Here is a 22,187-nt window from a genome sequence, read left to right on the forward strand (position 1 = left end):
ATTAATTCTGAAGTATTGTGTTCTTTTTGATGCCATTGTAAATGAATTTTAAAAATTTCTTTTCAGATTCTTCATTGTTAGTGTATAGAAATGCAGCTGATTTTTGTGTATTAACATTTATCCTGCTACTTTGCTCACTTCATTTATTAGTTCTAACAGATTTTTTGTGGAATCTTTAGGGTTTTCTATATATGAGATCATACTTCTTCCTTTCCAATTAGGTGCCTTTTATTTTTTGTTCTTGCCTAATTTCTCTGGCTACAACTTTTAGTACAGTGTTCAATAAAAGTGGGAAAAGTGAGCATCTTTGCCTTGTTCTTGATCTTATGGGTGCTTTCACCATTGAGTATGATGTTCACTGTGGATTTCTTCAAATATAGCTTTTATTTTGTTGAGGTAATTTCTTTCTATTCCTAGTTTGTTTCATGTTTTTATCATGAAAGAGAAAAGCATCAATGCTTTTCCAGAAATGCTTAGTAGAAAAGCATTAAATTCTTTTTCTATGTCAGTTGAGATAATCGTATATCTTTGTCTTCCGTTCTGTTAATGTAGCCTATTACAGTGATTGATTTTCATAATTTTAACCCTCCTTGCATTCCAGAAATAAATCTCACTTGATCATGGTATATGATTCCTTTAATATGCCACTTAATTCAGTTTAGTAGTATTTTTTTGGGCGTTTTACATCAGTGTTCATAAGGGATATGAGTCTGTAATGTTCCTCTGGTGTCTTGTCTGGCTTTGGTATTGGTAATGCTCACCTCATGGAATGACTTAGGAAGTGTTCTCTCCTCTTCAGTTTTTTTGGAAAAGTTTGAGAAGAACTGGTATTAGTTCTTTAAGTGTTTGCTACAATTCACCACCGAAGCCATTTTGTGAAAAATCTCTTATCTATTGCCATAAAACCCCAGAACTCTTGGACTAAGACGTAAAAAATCATAGAGCTGAAAGGGACCTGAAAGCTTTTCTTGCTCAAGCACCCCATTAATAATTCCACTTTTATAAGCCACTTGCCCACAGTCAGATATTTAGTAGCAAAACTAGGGCTGAATCCCTGGCCTCCTGACTCTTAGTAAAGTGTTCTTTATACTGTGACAGTCTCCAAGTAAAAAAAAAAATATATATATGTATATCATAAAATTTGTATAGAATATGTTGCATACCTGCTTTCTGACTTTTATTTTCCTTTCACAATGCCTCAATTTTCCCATTCACCTGATATTCACCCCAACTCATGGTTAGGTGTGCATGTTAGTAACTCCCCAGGAGAGTTCTTACAATGGTGATAAAGAGACTAAGAACTAGGAACTCAAATGCAAGGCCACAGAGGCCCCTCTTCATCTTGTCTTCTCCTCTAGCTGCCTTCCTCGATAAAGAAGCAGGTGGGGCATGATTGGCCAGTGATGCCTTTAAAGCTCTGCTAAGCTCAAAACCAGACTCCAAGTCTTATAAGAAGATGACACGGGGAACTCAGTGGTTGGTGCAGCCCAGAAAGTATTTGGTCAAGAGAAGGGAGCATCTTAGACAGAGCAGAGACTGCTTATGCAGAAATAAAGGGCCAGGCAGGAGGCTTTCATCTCTGTAGCTACTGGTTCTGAATATCATCAACTGAGAACATTTTTTTTAAAAATCCCACAAAAGTTATAAAGGGAATTGGAGGAACAGTAGCACCGTTCTGGGGCAAGACTCCAGAGTGCATTGGTGCAGAGCCATGTGGATAACCCCAGATGGCAGCCTCATCAGAGGCATTCTCTCTCCTCCCATCAACCCAGTTTCATCTCTGAGTGGATGAACTGAGGCCCAGGGAAACACTCTAAGCAGGTGGGAGTGGGTACCAGCAAACATGGAAGGAAATGAGTTAATGGGAATTATGAAGCAAAGACAATATATATGACAAACGAGCCTATGTTGAAAGAGATATCGAAGGATGCGGCAATGACAAAAATAAAATTTCACTAATTTTGATCCTTTTCATTCATACGTATCATAATTTATGATACTCAAAGTTGAAAAAAATTCACTTCAATATGAAAAAAGTTGTTCTGTAAAAAACAGTTTGATACAATTTGAGTACATTTTAAAATTTAGTAAATAATCGGTTGTAAAATCAAGCCAACTTGTTCAGCAGGCCAAAACTTGCACTATACACTGTAGCCCAGCACCTCCTCAGCTTTAATGTGCAGACTCATCAGCTAGGATCATGTTAAAATGCAGATTCTGATTTAGTAGATGCAGGTGCTACTCAAGATTCTGCATTTCCAACAAGCTCCCAGCTGGTGCTGATGCTGCCGGTTCTCAGCAAATTCTGAGTGGCAAACTGTAGAGAGCACCCTAAGAGACCAAGCTGTGCCTATCTCAAGATGCCTCAGTAGCAGATTCGTGTTTGGGACTTGACGCCTCAAGATCATCACTAAGTAGGGATTATTGCAATCACATAATTTCCTGCTTGAATGAATAGCCATGTACCTGGGAAGAGCTAATCCCCATTACAGATTTGCAGTTCTGTTTTCCTATGGACTTGTAGGATGCTAATGTGATTGGGTTTACCCGTGGGTTTCAGGATGTCTGCTAGCAATCAAAGGTTCCTCTAGGCTGCAAGGGAGCCAGCTCCTGCAGTCTCCTTCATTTGGAAGCAGAGACTTTGTAGAGATTCAGGTAATCAGTTTCTGCTACCTCTGGCTAGCCACTCCGACAGATCCTTTTTAACATTCACTGAATAGGTAGGACTGCATTTTGTCTAACTCTCACAGTTACTATGCGTTTATCAGCTGATTGGTACAGTCTGAAACAATGTGGGTCTGGGTGATTAGCTTGTTTTTAAGTGTGATTCTCTTGTCTCATCTCTGTTTTCTCCTCCTCCAGGAGAAATGGGTTCCCTGAGACAAGTGTGACCTACGTGCCCAGCCCGCCAGCCTGACGCCTAGCCAGAGAGAGAGGACCATGGATGGCATCATTGAACAGAAGAGCATGCTGGTGCACAGTAAAATCAGTGATGCTGGCAAGAGGAATGGCTTAATTAACACCAGAAACTTGATGGCCGAGAGCAGAGATGGTCTGGTGTCTGTTTACCCAGCGCCCCAGTACCAGAGCCACCGGGTGGGGGCCAGCACAGTGCCGGCCAGCCTGGACAGCAGCAGGAGTGAGCCGGTGCAGCAGCTGCTGGACCCCAACACCCTGCAGCAATCGGTGGAGTCCCGCTACAGGCCCAACATCATCCTCTATTCAGAGGGTGTGCTGCGTTCCTGGGGGGATGGTGTGACCACCGACTGCTGCGAGACCACCTTCATCGAGGACCGATCGCCCACCAAAGACAGCCTCGAGTACCCCGATGGGAAGTTCATCGACCTCTCAGCTGATGACATAAAAATCCATACCCTGTCCTACGATGTGGAGGAGGAGGAGGAGTTCCAGGAGCTGGAGGTTAGAGGACGTGTTTGTCAGAGGCCCTCTAGGAATGTGTGATGGGGATTCTAGGGTGGGCAGGAGCCATGAATGCCTATACACTGTAGCCCAGAAATTAGGGAATGAAACTAGTGTGCAAAAATGCAGAAACTAAAGGCAGTCTTGGTGCCCTTCACTCTTGAATGCTTGTGGAAGATAGAAGGAGAGGAAAGACTTAGATTAACAGAAAGCCAGTGATTCTGGTATGAGATGACCCCAGGTAATGGCTGTCAGATGGGGCTGCAGAAGGCAGTGCTGGTGGGTTCATCAGTTTTCCCTGCTGTCCCTCATCCCATGAGACAGAGAGGTCATTGACAAGAGGAGGGAGGAATGCTTGATCCCAGAGCCACATGAGGCTGGAAATGTATTGGATGGGGGACACTTTGGGAGGTGTTTCTGCTGTCACCTGTGGTTCCTTGACTTTGCATTCCACAGTTACTACTGAGAGATTGTTGATAGAGCTGAACCACGCTGGAAGAAAGTGTAGGTACTGATAGCCTAAAGGGAAGATAAGCTGACTTTTTTAGAGGACTGGAGGGCAGGTGACAGCATTTGAATTACATGCACAGAGATGTGCACATTGCACATTGGATATAGCATGGTAGGCACAGTGGTTGCTGGGTATGTGGCACACTGGCCCCCTAGGGCAGCGCTGGGTAACAGGGTGAGAGCAGCTGCTGCAGGCCATGGACTAGCGGTTTGCTGCGCATGCGCTCCAAGACTTTCCGCTGCAGTGAGGCCAGGGATGTTTTCCCAGGACGCGATGTCAGGGAGACTTGGGCCAGGCTTTCCGTCAGTTTGGTGGGGGAGGAAACCGCCGAACAGGTCCGACCTTCAGAGGCAGTGTGTGGCCAAAGGGGAAAGGGATGTCTGTTTTTCACTAAGGTAGGTGAGAACATTTTTGTAAGTAGAGAGGAAATGTTCAGAATGGAAAATTGAGGATCGCGGCCGGTGGCTGGGGAGTGGTCTTGGGGAGGCAGGAGCTGTACTCCAAGCATGTATGTGTAAGAGATGGCCTCTCAGAAGAAGTCCACGTGCTGGCCTGGGAGAGAAGAGAAGGGTGGGGTAAGGGAAACTTTCAAGCGCTCTGGGTTGAAGAGGAAGGAAAGGAGGGGTTCGTGTTGGCTGAGTATCAGCACAGCCAGAGAAGCTCTTGGGGTGTGTTGGGGTGTGGGGAGATTGCAGACAGTCTAGAGCAGTGAACTGGGGGAAGTGCCCATTCTAGAAAAGACTTCTGGAGAAACTGCCCAGTTGCAGTATGAGTTCGTGTGAAGATCTGGTCAGACCCAGGGCTCCGTGACTTTCTCCAGCCGTGTGGGACCATCTTTAGCAGGTGAGGCTCTCTTGGCAAGGTGTACTCTGCCTGGAAGGTGGAGGAGGCAGGAGAAAGCAAGAGGGAGGAAGTTTGGAGCCGAATCAGACCCACAACCATGGGACCCACGCTTGATAGAAAGGCCGGAGAAATTGCAAGGGAGTGACAGGTCAAGGAGACCAGAGGATCAGGATTGGAGACCTCAGTGAGAACCAGGAGCCAAGAGATCCAGCTTTAGTCAGGAGGGAGGATCAGCAATGGAGAGGGAAACTTCGGTGCAGCCCCAGCCAGTGGAGCCTGGGAAGCCCACTGGCAGGGAGTGGAGAGTCGTAGCATGGAAGAGGACCAAGACGTGATGCCTGGGCATCTGCGGAGGTCCTAATGCCCTCTGGTGACACCTGTGAAGGGAGGGTGCTCATGATGCAGCTGTGGAAAGTTGGGAGCATGCTTGGCTTCTGTTCAGAATCCTCTGCCCTGTCTACTGTTTTGCAAGATCTGAGGGCTTTGCTTACAGCGAAATATAAATAAATACTGCCCGACCCGCGTGGAGTGGAATTAGGGAAGCGAATGCACGAAAACGCAGCCCCAGGAGTTATGGGAACGGAATACCCCATCAGCTCTGAAGAGGGGCTAGGGCCCTGAGCTCAATGCAGGGTTCAGAAGTCATCACACAGGCAGGAGCCCTCCCCCGGCTATATCTTGAGGATGAGTAAGAGGAGGCTTGAGGGGAGCTGGCAGAGAAATTCCAGTCCAAGAGGACCTGGGGAGCACAGAGGCAGCAGCTCCAGAGATCTGCAGGGAAGAGGAACTGGTCAGAAATGCGGAGGCCTGTGGGAAAGACGGGGAGGAGACAGGTTGGAGAGGGAGGGGGTTCCCATCAGCAAGGACCTTATCAGCCACCTAAGGGAGCCTGGATTTATGCAGAGTCACAAACTGAGATACGTGTGAGACAGAAGGGACCCACCAAAGAGTCAAGAAGGAGCCCTGGGAGGGGTGAGCCTGGAGCCTGGAGAGCCAGGCCCCACCCAGAGCATCTGTCCACTCTGCTTCAGGGTCACTGCTGTGCCCCACCACACAGGCCGTGTTGCTGGGGAGCCTGAATAGATTTGTTAGAGTAACCAAGAGCCAGAATGCACCAACATTTAATCCACAAGACAACACAAAGTGAGCAGGATGTCATGTGGAGGACCTGGGAATCGCAGGAGGAGGCCTTGGCACCTGCACGTGACCATGCAGGTCCATGGAAGGGTCTCATGCAGAAGGGCTGTGGTCAGATCTTGATCTGTGTTTTCAGGAGCTGCTCTGACCAGGAGTGGGACAAGGATGTAGAGGAGATGGAGGCAAGAGGGGAGGCAGCCTGGGGCTAGGACCAAACCGGATGTGCCCCCTGCCTCTTTTGGGGGGCTTGTCATAAGGGCAGGTGAGAGAATAAGGACAGCATTAGAAATGGTGAAGAAATATCTAAAAGGTAAAATTTGTCGTTAATGGAGATGCGAGGGTAGAAAGGAAGGGATCAGAGATGTTCCCAAGCCCCCAGGGGGCCAAACTGGCTGGCAGAGGATTTTCAGCTTTCTTAAGGGTTTTTGGAAAATCCCCTCCAGGACACAATATGCCCCAGTGATAGAAGGCTTGGGATGGTTGATTGAAACCAACTAGATTGGAAAGGACATTTGAATGTCTCCATTTCTTTCTCACCCTTGTGGGTTCCTCCCCACCCCGATTGCATTCATGCACTTCTCTTGAATAACTACACTCTGCCAAGGTCAATGGGAGGAGAGAAGGTGGGAGGAGAGCAGGTGGGAGGGGAACAGGTGGGAGAGGAGCAGGTGGGAGGGGAGCAGGTGGGAGGGGAGAAGGTGGGAGGAGAGCAGGTGAGCAGCAAATCTTCTTAGTCCTCAGTTAGCCTCCCTCCTGGTACTTCACAATGGACTACATTCAAAAGAATTGTTTATCCTTCTTGAAGACTCACGTGGGCTTCTGATGGAGCTTGCACATAAACACAACCAATATTTTAATGCAATTTTAAAAAAATTTATAGTATATCTGAATCCACATTTTTGTCAATCAATTACTGAATCCATTTTATTGCAATGATTTTTCACACAGTGGCTTCAGCAGGTAATAGATGTGGTTTTGGAACCCTGTAAGGGTCTGAAATCTACTCAGAGACAATGTTTTAAATAAAAGCTAGGAAGTGGGTGGAGGCAGACACAGACTTGTCTGTCTTAGTAGGTCCAAGGCTCTGACAAGTAGTATAGTATACTTCTTGGGAGGTAACTTTCCCACCCAGTCCTGCTCCTCTGATCTAGCAGCAAAAGTGGAAGCCCATCAGAAATAATTCTTTTAATAATACAGTAATGAGAATCTTTAGTCATAATAACAGTGCCTACTCTGTATTAATATTTCTAGTGACTTTTGACTATAACGTAAGATGGAGCATGTTGGCATTTATACCTTGGCCACAAAAGGCACTCCTAAAGTAACATCAATGGAACAGCCAGTTGTTTACAAATTGAGCTGCCTCTTAGGCACTTTAGTGAGACTTTCTGGTCGACATCCAAGGAGCTCACCTGGATCAAGAAATGGCCCTCCCATAGGCTCTGAGCGGAAGGGATGGAGACACATTACAGCTGCTGTTGCTTCTGTATGCGGCTCAGGATGCTGAGGAGGATTTCAGAGCCTCACCACAGTGGTTAACTTGGTCCCTTTTCTCTGAAAACAAAGATATTTTCTCAGAAACATTCTTACAGTATAGCTATGGTGCTTTTTATTCTATTCTTCTGTAAATAACAAAATACTAATGACTGGTTGGAAGTGTCATTGAACATGCAGTAGCTGTTCTTTGGTTTACTCTTTTCTCCATTCCATTAAATAATAAACGGTCATGTATTGATAAGCATTTGCTGCATAACAAATCACCCCCACAACATAGTGCCTTAACAACTCTTTCTTTAGCTTATGATTTCTGAGGGTAGACAATTGAGCTGGGCTCAGCTGGGTGATTGTTCTGCTGGTCTCACCTGGGCTCACTCACTTTTCCATAGCTAGCTGTGATGGGCTGGGCAGCCAGAGGCTGCTGGCTGCAGTAACAGAGGTGACTGCATCACCCAGCAGTCACCCATCCTGTCCCAGGCTTCATCGTGTGGCAGCCAGAGAGGTGGAGCCCACTGTGCAAGGACTTGTCAAGTATGTGCCTATGTCCTGCATGTTACTATCTCATTGACCAGAGCAAGTCACACAGCCAAGCTCAGTCAGTGTGGAAAGGATTGCTTAAGGTCACGATATAGGGAAGTGATAACAAATTGGGTGCCAGTACTGCAACCACAGAGCCAAAAACCATAGACTTCTGGCATCATTTTTTTTTTCAGATCATCTAATTGAACAGAATGACAACTACTGAAACAAAAGAACAGTGAATATTGATCTGAGTTCTTTCTAGAAGGCAGTTCTACTCAGAAAAAAAAGAAAAAAATGTGATTTTTAACTTCTTTGAGTATTGCATAGCTTCACTTGGTTTACAGCGAATGGATGCTGTTTCCCAGAGAGTGCCGTTTTTAGAAAGCCACTGCCCTGGTTCGGAGTGGGGCCTTCTCATTGTCCTGGGTCGGAGCAGGGCCCCCTCGTTGCCCTGGTTCTGAGCGGGGCTTCCCTTGCTGGAGCTCCTGGGCACTGGGTGGCTGGCTGTGTTTTCCCCAATCACTTTCCCAAGACAGGTGCGTCCCTGGCATTTATGAAGGAGCCTCCCTAGGTCCGAAGAGGTCGGCCTGTCTGACACATGCTTTGCAAGGGCATGTGGAGTGTACTGTTTACCTTCAAGGTTGTGGTAGCACCAGGAACAGGTTCTATGACTAACTTTGAGAATATTTATGGGAGGTTCTCAACCATTCAGCAAGTGTTTATGATCTGTCCTGCTCCACTTTAAGTCACGAAGTAGAGCATGGCTTGACATTAGACAGGGAGATATAGGGGCACCTCTGGGGCTTTGCGGGAGTGCAGAGGTGCCGCTTATTATCTAGTGCCACTGCGCTCAGGGTGACAAGACAGGCATCCTGTGGGGGTGCCCTCAGGACACTCTGGGTAGTGATAATTGGGCCTGATGTCCCACAGCCCGGGCCTCTTCCCAGGTATGTGAACACTGCTTCATCCACTTCCCAGCCAGTAGCTAAAAACTGCTGTCTCAGGGAATACCAGCAGTGGGAAACGACGTCTCCTTTCACACAGATAAACTCAGAGAGATTTCAGGGACAAGTAATGAAGCAGGGCTACAAAATACACAGTTTGAGTTTAGAGCCATGAAATGAAGTGACTGGAGTCTGGGTGCAGAGGCCTGACCACCCTCCTTCCCTTAGAGATGGTGACCAGATGTTGAATGGCACTTACCTGTGGTAATGCAAAACCTTAAACCTTTCAGACCCGGAGTACGTGGCAGTCACCCCCTAGAAGCAGTGCCCACAGGGGCTGTGCCTTTTCTTCACTGAAGGAAGAAGGGAGAAGGGAACGCTCATCAGTGGAGCAACTTTTCTGCCAGGCCCTGCGAGTGCACTCGGCCATCGAGTCCTCGAAGCACTTGGGGACGGGTCATGGTGCTGTCCTCATCCTACATGTGGGGAGACAGAAACTTAGGGTGTTTCCAAGATCGCACACATGGCTCTGCTGTCAGCCCTTGGATCTCAGACAGATCTGCTCACTTTAGACTCTGTCTCCTCATGACGCTGTTCTTTCTACATTAGGGGGAAAAATGTGTTCCAGTAAACTTCTGTTTCAGCATTATGCCAGAGTCCACAGACAAAGCAGGAAGAGACGGCACCAGGACCTCACGTCTGGGAACTCGCCATCAAGCTTTCCAAGGCCTTCCAGTCTGTCTTCTCATGTAAAAACTTGAAAGTGTTGGAGGACACAGAATTCTGTAACTGCAATAGAGCACTTACATATACTTCATTCATAAGCATGGAAAGAGGGGCGAGGACTCAGCACGCATTTGAAGAAAACCCAAAAGCATGAATGAGACAGAACAACAACAAATAGAACAATTGATCCAGAGGAAACAGAAAGAATTCAGAAAATAATAGACAACATTTTGAAAATTATTTTTAGTATCTCCAGAGAGATTTGAGGTGCTGATTTGGGTAGAGGAAAATTTGGGGGTTTTGTTTTGCTCATTTGTTTGTTTACCTCGTAGCACTGGCCAGAACCTCAAACACATTGTTGAGTGTAAGTGAACGAACATTCTTGCCTTGCTCCTGATCTTAGGGGAAAGCTGTTAGCTTTCATGATGAAAGATGTTTGTTGTAGTTCTTTATCGACACTCTTAATCAGGTATAGGAAGTTCCCTTTGTCACTTCTTTGTTGAAGAAGGTTTTTTATTTTATTTTTATTTTATTTTTTAATTGACAATAAATAGGGTATTCATATTTGTGGGATATATAGTGATGTTTTGGTACATATAACTTGGTGAGCAGATCGAGGTAATTAGCATATTCATTAACTCAAACATTGATCATTGCTTTCTGTTGGGAACATTCAATAACCTCCTTTTAACTATTTGCAACTGTATAATATATTTTTAACTGTTTTCATGCTACAGTGCTGTAGAACACAGGAACTTATTCATATCTAGCAGTAATTTTGTATGTTTTAATACATCTCTTCTTATCTCTCCCTTCCTCCTACTCTGCCCACCCTCTACTATTCTTCGTTCTACTTTTACTTCTTTGAAATCAACTCCTTTTAGTTTCCACGGGTGGAACATGCAGTGCTAAACTTTCCCTCCTGACTTACTTCATTTAACATAATGTCCTCCAGTTTCATCCATGTTTGCTGCAAATGACATAATTTCATTATTTTTTTATGGCTGAATAGTATCCTGCGGTGCTGAAATGGGAGAGTTCCCTGATTCCCCTTGCAGGATGTTTGATGGGTGTGGCTCGCCTGTTCTGTTGTTGCTCAAACCCACTGTGGGACTGGAGCATGCAGAAGGGCAGGTGCAGAGGCTGGGGCAAGTGCTTTGTGCTCCGAACCAGCAGTAGTGTCTAGGGGTGGGTGTCTGCAACCCTAGTGTTACAAAGTTCTTTCAGCTTTGCTGTCCACAGACGACTTGAATGCTAACAGGCTCAATGGACCCTCTGCCTTTTCGCAAGGACAGAGGGCTAGATCCAGAGCTGTTGCCCAGCATCCTGGAAAAATCAGGTCACACATGGGCTTGAAGGATGAATGCGAGGTTTTATTGAGTGGTAGAGGTGGTTTTCAGTGGGATGGATGTGGGGCTGGGACGGAGACTGGAGTGGGAAGGTGATCCTCTCCTGGACTTGGGCTGTCCAGTGGCTGGACTCCTCTCTGACCACCCCCAGCCAAACTCCTCTCGGCGTTCAGATGTTCCTCCTCTTCTCCCTTTCTCTGCCATGTTGTTCTGCCATTTGTCTGTTTGCTGGTCTGCTGGCTTGCTGGTCTGCCTCTGGGTCCTGGGGTTCAGGGTTTATATGGATGCAGGCATGCGGGCTAAAAGACAACTTTTTGGGCACAAAAACAGGAATGCCCTTTCTCACTTAGGGTCACAGGTATCCGGGCTTGAGGGTGGGGCTTTGCCAGGAAACTGCCCTCTTCTACCCAGTATTTCCGTTTCCTGTCCTATCAGTGTACAACTACCCCATTTTCTTTATCCATTTATCTGTTTGTTGTTGGACACCTAGGTTAATTCCCTATCTTGGATATTGTGAATAGCACTTCAACAAACAAGTGGTGTAGGTGTCTCTCTAATGTACCGATTTCGTTTCCTTTGGATAAATGCCAAGTAGTGGGGTTGCTGGATGGTATGGTAGTTCTATTTGTAGTTTTTTGAGGGACCTGCATATGGACGTTCAATTTGTCAGGTACTACTTAGGTAATCGTATATGGTGTTTCTTTATTGTCCTTTATTTTTTCATCCTTTAATCATGTGGTATATTGCATTAACTGCTTTGCAGATAATAGACCATCCTTGCATTGGGAGGTAAATCCCACTTTGTCTTGGTTTATAAGCCTCTTTAAGTGTCACTGGATCTTATTTTCTAATCCTTGGATGAGGATTTCTTTGCCTATATTCACGAGGGATGTTGGTCCGCAGTTTTCTCTTCTTGTGCCATCTTTCCCGGACTCTGGTATGAGGGTAATGTTGACTGCACAGAATAAGTTGGGAATTGTTCCTCTCTTTATTTTCTGAAAGATTCTGTTTAGTGTTGGTATGATTCCTTTTCAGGTGTTTGTTAGAAGTCACCAGTGAAGCCATTTGGGCCTGGCCTTTTCTTTGTGGGAAGAGTTTCAATTACTGAACTGATTCTATTACCTTACTGGTTTAAGTCTCTTGTTTTTGTTTTTTGGTTTTTTTGAGACAGAGTCTCGCTCTGTCACCCAGACTGGAGTGCAGTGAAACGATCTCAGCTCACTGCAAGCTCTGCCTCCTTGGTTCATGCCATTCTCCTGCCTCAGCCTCTGGAGTAGCTGGGACTACAGGTGCCCGCCACCACACCTAGGTAGTTTTTTGTATTTTTAGTAGAGACAGGGTTTTACCGTGTTAGCCAAGATGGTCTCGATCTCCTGACCTCGTGATTCGCCCGCCTCGGCCTCCCAAAGTGCTGGCATTACAGGCATGAGCCACTGCACCCGGCCAGTCTCTTGTTTTAAAGAAAATCCGAAAGTTGTCCTTTATTCTTGTCTCAGTTTTAGTATTGTGACGTCTAATTTGTTGGCATGAAGTTGTTCACCATATTCCATTTAAATCCTTTTAGTTTCTGTATGGTTGGTAATAATATTTACTCTTTCATGCCTCATTTTAGTAATTTAAGTTTCTCTATTTCTTTCTTGGTCAGTCTAGATAGAAATTGATCATTTTTTGGATCTTTTCAAATAGCTGACTTCTGGTTCCATTGATTTTTCTGTCTTTAGTCTTCCATTTTATTAATTTTTACTCAGATATTTATGACATCCTGCCCTCTGTTTCCTTTGGCTTAAATTTGCTCTTTTTTACCTATTTTGTTTAGGCATGAGCTGGGGTTACTTATTTGACATTTGTTTCTTCTTACAACGTATGTATTCTGGGCCATAACTTTCTTTCAAACACTGTTTTAACTGGTCCTAAAAATTTTGATTTGCTGTGTTTTAATTTTTATTTACTTGAAAATACTTCTATAGCCATTGTGATTTTACATTTTTCTAATGAATTATTTATTAATGTGTTGTTTAATTTCCAAATATTCTGGGATTTTGTTCTTTCCTATTATTTATTCTTAAGTAAATCTCATTAAGGTTGAAGGACATAGTTGGTATAATTTTTCTTTTAAATTGATTGATACTTGATATATGGCTTACTGTCTGATGTGTTCTGTGGAATATGCCATGTGAATAAGGAAAGAATGAGTGTTCTGTTGTGCAAAGTGTTTTATACAGGTTTGCAAGGTCAGGTGGGTTAATTGTGCTGTTCGTGTCTCCTGTTCTTGGTGTTTGTCTGCCTAGTTGTCACAATTAGGAGTGGAGTATCAGAAATACTTACTTTTAGGGAGTTGCCTATTTCTTTCTTTTATTTTGTCAGTGTTTACTTCATGTGTTTTGGGGCTCCGTTGTTAAGTGTGCATACCTTTATAATTGTTATATCTTGCTGAACTGTTGGCCATTTTATTATAAAGCTTCTGTCACTAAAACACCAAGGATTCCATCTAGAACCTGCTGCTCCCATCACAGAAAGCCAATCACTGAGATGATTATTGCCAAGGAAGAGGGCTTTAATCAGGTGCTGCAGCCAAGGATGTGGGAGCTCAGTCTCAAATCCATCTCCCTGCTGACTGAAGTCAGGGGTTTATGTAGCAGGGCGGAAGTGTAACAATGAATTGGAAAACAGGAACTCTGGAGGGACAAGGAAGCAATCATGATGAATGAGGGCCTTGGTGTCTCATTGTCTGGATGCAGTGATTTGGTGAGTTTCAGTTCTTTGATACTTTTTGACAGGCCTGGGGACACTTTTCTGAGGAAGGAACTCAGATAAAACAATTTTAAGTTTCAATCTTTAAGACCAGAAGTGTCAGTTTCTATGTTTATCCAAAAAAATTATCTACTGGACTATTGAGTCGGTTTCATGTCCCTCTTTGTGTCTAATAATATTTTTTGTCTTAAACTGTCTTGTCTGATATTAACATAGTCATTCTATCTTAACTATTATTGTTTTTGTGATATATCTTCTCCTATCCTTTTGCTTACAATTGATTTTTGTTTCTGAATTTAAAGTTTGTCTCAAATAGAAGGGACATACCTGAATCACGTTTTTGAAATAAACCTTACACTCTCTGTCTTTTGATTGGAGTATGTAGCCCATTGGCATTAACCATAATTTCGATATGATTGGAATAATGTCAGCCATTTTGATTCTTGTTTTCTGCATGTATCCTGGTTTAGTAATTGTTATTGTTTCTCTGTTACTTCTTACTTCTGTTTTTGTATGTTAAGTAAATATGTTTAGAATACCATCTTAGTTTCTCTGTTGCTTTTTAACTGTATTGTTATTTCCTTAGTATTGTCTCTGCAAATTACAATAAGCATCTAAATTTATCCAGGTTACTTCAAGGTAGTGCTAACTTCATTCTGGTAAAATATAGAAACCACACTCCAGTACAGCCCGATTGTCCCCATTTTTTGCTCATACTGTCGTGTATATATTTCATAGGCATGTTATAAATCTGACAGTAGTGTTAAACAACTGTTAATTTATACAATTATGTCTTTTAAAAATTATAACAGGGAAAAACAGTTTGGAGATGTCTCAAAGAACTAAAGATAGAACTACCATTTGATCCAGCAATATCAGAAATCAATATATCAAAAACATACCTGCACTCATATGTTTATTGCAGCACTATTCACAATAGCACTGTTGTGAACAGTGACACTTCACAATCAGCATGTCTATTAATGGATAATTGGATTTAAAAATGGGGTAGATATATACAATGTAATACTCTTCATCCTTAAAAAAGAATGAAATTACGTCAGTTGCAGCAACATGGACTCAACTTGAGGCCGTTATCTTGAATGAAACAAGCCAGGCACAGGAAGACAAATATCACATGTTCACCTCATAAGTGGGTGCTAAAAAATGTGTTCATATGGATGTAGAGAATGAAATGATAGATAAGGAAACTCAGAAGGGTGAGAGAGTGGGAGTGGGGAGAGTGATGATAAATTGGTTAATGGGTACAAGGTATGTAATTTGGGTGGTGGATATTCTAAAAAGCCCTGACCTGACCACTATGCAATTTATGCATGTCATAAAATTGCACACGTACTCCATAAATGTTTACAAATAAAAAGGAAGAAAGATCTATAATCCTTAAACAAGCAATAAACCAACCACTCAGGATCACAGGAGAATAAAAATGTGTTTATACAGTATTACATAGTTACCCTCACTCATATTTACTGTTCCCAGGGCTCTCCGTCTCTTCCTGTGAATTCAAATTGCCATCTACGTCATCTACTTCCAGCCTGAAGACCTCTTTCACTGTTTCTTATAAGACAGGTCTGATAGGAACAAATTCATTCAGCCTTTATTTACCTGGGAATGTCTTTCTTTTGCTCTCATTTTTGAGAGGTAGTTTTGTTGGATATCGAATTCTTGTTTGGAAGTTTTTTTCACTTGTAACATGTCACTCTGTTGTCTTCTGGCCTCCATTGTTTCATATAAATCAGACATCAGTTGTCCTGATTTCCTGTTCAGGATGAGTCTTCTGTGGTTTTTTTCTCTTGCTTTCAAGATTTTCCCTGTTTTTCAATAATGTAATTGCCCTGTCTTGGTGTTGGTCTTTTCCTATTTGAAGTTCACTAAGCTTGAATCTACAACTTTTTTCTTTATATTTGGGAAGTTTTCGGCCATTATTTCTTCAACTTTTTAAAAAAACATTTGTCTCCTCTCCTCCTTTGTTTTTTGTTTTTTGTTTTGTTTTGTTTTTAATGCAGTCTCGCTCTGTCACCCAGGCTAGAGCGCATTTGTGCGATCTCGGCTCACTGCATCCTCCGCCTCCTGCATTCAAGTAATTCTCCTGCCTCAGCCTCCCGAGCAGCTGGGACTACAGGCACATGCCACCATGCTCAGCTAATTTTTGTATTTTTTTAGTAGAGAGAGGCTTTCACTATGTTGGCCAGGCTGGACTCTCCTCTCCTTTTCAAACTCCCATTGCAAATACATTGTTATGCTTGATATTTTCCCACAGATATTTGAGATTCTGTTCCTTTTCCCTTAACGTTTTTCTTTCTGTTCTTCAGCTTGGATAATTGATCTTTCAAATGTGTAGTTCCCTCGGTCATAACAAATCTGCTGTTGAACCCCGCTTGTGAATTTTCATTTCATATTGTATGTTCATTTCCATCCAGTGACTTCTTATGGGTTCTATGCCTTTTCTTACATTGAGTCATTGTCATCACCTTTTCTTTTTATTATTAAATATGGATTTCTTTAGTCTGTGAACATATTTGTCACTGTTGCATTGAAGTCTTTTTTTTTTACTAAATCCAACAACTGTGCCCCCTACTCCGAGATAGTTTCTATTGACGGCTTTTCTTCTGTGCCCCCTACTCCAAGATAGTTTCTATTGACTGCTTTTTTAAAAACAAAAACAAAACTGGGTATGGGTCATGCTTTCCTGTTTCTATACCTGGCTAGTAATTTTTGTTGTGAATGAAAACTAAACTAGACAACTTGAATGATACAGGATAGCAACACAGGATTCTGATTTTTACCCCTAAGGTTATGATTGTTACTTGGTGTTTCCTAAAAAAACAAAACAAAAACAAAAACAATAACAAAAAGAAACTGTTGTTTTGGGTGTCTTGTTTTAGTTTTTCTAGTGACTTATCTGGACTAAATATGCAGAGTCTTTCTCCTCTGCAGCGTTCAGTCACTGACGTCTCTCTTCAGCTTTTCTTTTCTTTTCTTTTCTTTTCTTTTTTTTTTTTAACTCTTTTTTATTGTTAAGCCTGACTTCCTGGGATTCACTCCTGGGTCTGCATCGCTTAGAGGTCAGTCAGGTAATTATTGGGTAGACGTTGGGCTCAGATACCTCAAGCAGATAAGGTTTCTCCATCTGCCGATACCTCCATGTGTGGTTTGGACAGTGCATTCAAGGTTCAGGCAGTTTTCCAGTCTGCTCCAGCCCCTGCTCCTGTCTGGCTCTCTTCTGCCCCCTCTGTGCATTTCCATTGCCACCAGGTCCACTCGGGATGTGAGGAGAGCTTACCTAGCCCCTCTATGCTTCCCTCATTTCCAGGAGCTCCCCGTTAAATTCCTGGTTGTCCTCTGGTTTGCCATTTGACCCAACCAGAGTTATAGCCTTAGACTAGGAGAGCTGGAAGCACCTCTACTGGCAGCTGGGCATGGTTTTCCACCCTCTGCTCTCAAGCAACTCAACCCTTTCCAGCAGTGAAGTTCCTAGTTTCCACGGCTAACCCCATTCTTCTAGTAGAAGCACTTCATGGACCAAGCTGGTGAATGACTTGGAGCAGCCCAGGGCAAGAACACCACAGACTCCCACTGTTACTACTCAAAATTTAGCAGTTTTTAATAAATAACACCTTTCAATATATTGTTGGCTCCTGGTCAGTTTGAGAGCCCGGCTATGGCTGTGTTTGACAGTTTTGTCCACTTGTTTCCTGGGCACGAGATTGGCCTGCCTCCTGACTGCCCTAGCAGAAGCCGTGCCAGGATACTATCTGAAGCACTGGACGTGCATTTCCCAACATGCAGTAAATATGGACAAAGAATGTGTTGATGCCCACACATGGCTTGTGGTTAGGTTGAGAATTTTAATCAAATTAATTATCTTTCAATAATATGATATATATTTAGTTACGGCATTAGAAGATTAAATTACTCATTTCCCTCCCTTGGAGCAGTCCCTAAATAGATAAATGCATTTAAATATTCCAGATTCTTCCAGTTCTGTGTGTAGGTCACTCACAAAAAGGAATCAGTTTCGCCTCCTTATAGTTGCATCTTGTCTTGTGCTGCCCAAATTGCAGCAACCACCTTATTCTGTGAAGAGCCACCAGCATGAAGAACTTTGGCTGATCCTAGAAATTGAATTTCCTTCATGAAGCAAGTATTTGCCACCATTGAGGGCATGCCAAATACTTACAATTTTCAAAAATAAAATAAAAAATATGAGCATGATTCGAATAGTAGCATGGCATCTAATGTTTTAATTTTCTATATCAAAAATACTAATAACTCATTTAAATGTGTCACTCAAGGCATGTATCTCAAAAAATAAAAATCAGTGTCTTTACATTATTATCTTAGATATCTCATCTTATGTGTGTCAGTAAAAGGCATTGGGGTGTGAAATGTAGTCATTCTGTGAGAAGGAAAGAATCTCCCAGATAATAATACAAGGGGATCATTCTTCATTTTCCTCTAAAACAACGTGATAAGAAAAGGGCATCTATCCAAATGTGTGTGCTGAGAAAAGAAAATCTTTTAAAGTTTTCAGACTTGTGCTGATCATATCTCTTGATGTGGCTTCCGTGCCACTAGGGAAAATTGTGGGTGAATAGAGACCTGTTCCATCTGTGGCTGCCTTAATAAAGGGAACAATGGCCAAAGAATTGTCATCTTTTGTTACTGTAAGGCTATAATTATTGTAATGAAATCCAGCTTTCTGTATTTACATGGAGCTATGAGGGAAATACCTTCTGACACGGGTCATTGTGACAAATGTAGTTTGAGGAGTAGTTAAGAGGCTGATAATTCATGAACCTCTTCCACACTCGGTTTTGAACAAGTAGTAGTAAAATGTTGATTCTAAATGAAATTGTAGTTTAATAAAGTTGTCCCAAACTTGGCTGAAGGCCCCCTTGTCTCAAGTAGTACTCACTGAAACAAAATCCAGTACCAATAGAAAGGATCCTTCAGAATGCCCTGTAATGTAGATGTGCTCATGGGCTTATTAAAACATCTCTCTTGATGGGCCTGCCTCTGTCTTCAGCACTTTGGTAACTCTCTAATATGTGTCTAAAGTCTATTTCTGCAGTGATTAGCCTTGAGGCTGAAACTGGCCCAATTGTCCCATAGAACTGATATTTATGGTTTCTTTGAATAAACAGAAATTGATCCTCCCAACCCTAAAACTTGAGAAAGTTACGTTTGTCTTATCTGAGTTCCTTTCTCAGGAAATCAACCATCAGGCCTCCCAAAGAGCATCAGGAACTGAAACTCACCAAATCACATCTGGAGGATGACACACGAGACCCCTCACCCATCACAATTGCCTAAATGACCACATGCTGCCTGTTGACCAGCCCTTCGTCCTTATCCCTCCCTAATTCCTGTTTTCCCACACATGGTTAAATTTCTTTCCTGTTATATAAACTCCTAATTAAATTTATTTATTTAGAGACAGGGTCTTGCTCTGTCACCCAGGCTGGAGTGCAGTGGCAAAATCTTGGCTCACTTAAGCCTTGACCTCCCAGGCTCAAGCAGTCCTTCCCCCACAGCCTTCTGAGTAGCTCAGACTACAGGTGCTCACCACCACGCCCAGCTAATTTTTGTGTTTGTTTTTTGTAGAGACAGGGTCTGTGTTACTCAGGCTGATCTCACACTTTTGGACTCAAGTGATCTTTCTGTCTTGGCCTCCCCCAAGTACTAGGATTACAGGCATGAGCCACTGCACCTGGTGAAATCTGTAATTTTAGTTGGTTGGGGAGACAGATTGGAGGCTGATCTCCCATCTCTGTGGCTGCAACACCCAGTTAAAGCCTTCTCCCTGGCAGTCCTCATGTCTCAGTGATGGACTTTCTGTGCAGCCAGCAGCAGGACTGTGACCAAACCTCTAGCATTTCAGTAACAAGGCCTTGAGAATTCCTTTCAACCTGACCAATGTAGATAAAAACAGCGTCTCCTACTTATCATACCATAATATTATAAGGAAAAAAGTGATGATAAACATTAAAATTAAATAGAAGAAACACATTATTTGAATTCAAGGTATTGGTGATGACAATGTGTTGATTTAAAAGAGTACAGAGAAACAGTCTTTGTATTACAATACAGTTCAGATATGTATTAATCATGCTACACAGCAGGCAGAGTGCATCATTAACATCCAGAGATGAGGCCAGCCTTTATTTCAACCAATATCTTTCTTCTTTTTTCTCTAGCAAACAGTTTCACAGTATTTCCTAAAAACATAAGAACCCACGTCTGAACCATTGGTAGTTTGCGGTGCATCCCAAGCTCTCATACATAGAAAGAAACTGTAACAGGTTACAGGCCATGCGGCTGTACTGATTCTCAGCATGCTGTGTTGTTAAAAGGTAGATTTCCAAAATAATACAAAGAGGCATATCGTTTGTTGGAGATGTTGTGGCTGTAAAAATGATTAGAAGGGTGAGGATAGTCTGTCCTTATGGATGAAGAACAAGCACATCGATCTTTGGTGCTCTTGGTACAAACGGTACACGTGGCTGGCACTCTGATTCATCTGGAAGAAGCAGCAGCGGAAGGAGGTGAGAAGGAGGCCCCCACTGTGCAAAGCGTGCTGAATGATTCTTGCCTGGGCTCATCTGTAGCGAAGAATGTGTTCTCATTCACAAGTCGAGGAAAGAGGAAAAGCTGCTACTGTGCTGTCCTGGAACTTGCAGCTGGCTGAAGATCCCAGAAGAAAAGATGTTTTCCTCCTGGATAATGAAGCCCGCATTGTGCCCCATGCACCAGACACCGGAAGAACACGAGACTGTGTTAATGGAAACAGCCTCTGCCCAGCTTAAAGAATAAATCTTTAGAGAAAGAGGTACCTGCTGTTGTTCACCGGTGTTCATTAAAAAACACCCCCTTGATCGGTTCATCTGAATCTTCAGTAAGTTTTCATTGCACCTCAAATTCATGTGTAGGCAAAAAGTAAGCCAGCTTCAGTGATGTCATATGTTAGGGGACAAGTAATTAGAAATCCCATTTTTGGAAAGGTGAGAACCACTGGGGATATGGCGGAAGTCTCTGCCACCCTGAAACAAGAATATGTGAAGGAAGGAACACTCATCAGTTACAATACAAGAAGTTTCTTTAGAAATGGAATGTATAGCTTGGAGTCCTATAACCTTACATAAGACATGACACACACAGGCCGAGACTGTAAAATACAGCTTCAGGACTCATTCAGCCAAGATAACTGGTGCTTCAAGGAGGCCTGGTGGTGGAGGGTGCTGGGACGCCATGGGGGACGGGGGGGACGGGGCATCTGTAACTTGAGGTCCCAGCAGACGGCCATTCTCCCAGCAAAGCATGTAGTGTTCTTCTGGCCCAAGCTGGGTGATGTTTGGGTGTTTCTCAGTGTGGTAGATGCTATGGAATTTGTTTCTTCTAGAAAATAGAGGAAAAAGCAAGTCACTGGGACAGATTAGTCCATTGTTGCATCTCTTCCTCTAATACTTTGCTTTAGCCCTTTAAAAATGCCCCTGGGCAGCAGATCACCCAACAGCTCAGTAAACCCAGACTCTCTGCAGGGGACCTCCCGGAGCCCCAGCTCCCACCTTCTCCTTCCCCTGCCTCACAGCCCTGAGTCTCAGCCCCTCTTTCAACTTCTCAACCACTCCATGGGCTTTCCTGTCTCGGGGGTCCTTGCAGCCCTTCCTTCTGCCTAGAATGTTCTTTCTCTTGCCCTCCACTTGGCTGGCTTCTTATCACCCTCCCAATTTCCATTTAAATGCCATTATTTTGTGTGTGTGTGTGTGTGTGTGTGTATTTTCTGTCTTGCTGGACACAGTTGTCTCAGGTCACATTTCCCAGAAGCAGACACTGATGTGGGAGCCATGAACAAGTGATTTGCGAAGAGATTCCTCCTAGGGAGGAGCAGCGAGTGAGTGGGGAATTCATGCAGGGGAGCCATCTTAGCCAGAGTCCCACACAGGGAATCTCAGCCTGACCTGCAGGGGACTCTGCCGTGAAGGTGATGGCTGTGATGGTCGAGGCCAGCTGGCTGCCACCACCAGGGAGCTGTGCAGCGAGCAGCCACAGGCTCCCTGAGGAACAGAGAAGTCAACTCCTATATGGGTCTCCAGATCTTAGCCCAGAGCTCGCACACAGTAGGCACATAATTATAATTAATATTCGGTCGATTCATCTAAGAAATAAGTGAAACTATCAGAGGAGAACTCCAAGGTACATTTCGTATGTGTTAAAGATAGGAATGAGGCTAAACTCTGTGTGAGCACCCAAGCCCTTGATAGTCCTCTGAGTGCAAATCTTAGGTGACCTTGAATTTGCTGAATGCTTTAAAAAGTCACCTTGTGTGAAATGCAAGAAGCAGGAATGGAACTCAGGCCTCCTGGTATATGGTTGGCTTCTGAGGCCTGTGCAGTGACAGGCATCGATCTTCTGTCTCAGGGATGACATGGTTAACACATCTAATGTTGTTCCCAAGCAACATCC

General features: G+C 43.5%; 1 protein-coding gene across 10 annotated transcripts in view; it reads left to right on the forward strand.

Annotated features, from left to right (window-relative positions):
- The window catches only part of SYNDIG1 (synapse differentiation inducing 1), a 188,279-nt gene that overhangs the window by 63,096 nt on the left and 102,996 nt on the right, over positions 1–22,187 (forward strand). For all 10 annotated transcript variants that reach the window (XM_003905169.4, XM_017945078.3, XM_017945079.3 and 7 more), the window contains one exon: positions 2,863–3,420. In XM_003905169.4, the coding sequence (XP_003905218.1) occupies positions 2,941–3,420 (480 nt within the window). In that variant the 5' untranslated portion in view covers positions 2,863–2,940. The remainder of the gene's footprint in view (positions 1–2,862; positions 3,421–22,187) is intronic.

Source organism: Papio anubis, chromosome 16, assembly GCF_008728515.1.
Source record: "Papio anubis isolate 15944 chromosome 16, Panubis1.0, whole genome shotgun sequence".
NCBI lineage: Eukaryota > Metazoa > Chordata > Mammalia > Primates > Cercopithecidae > Papio > Papio anubis.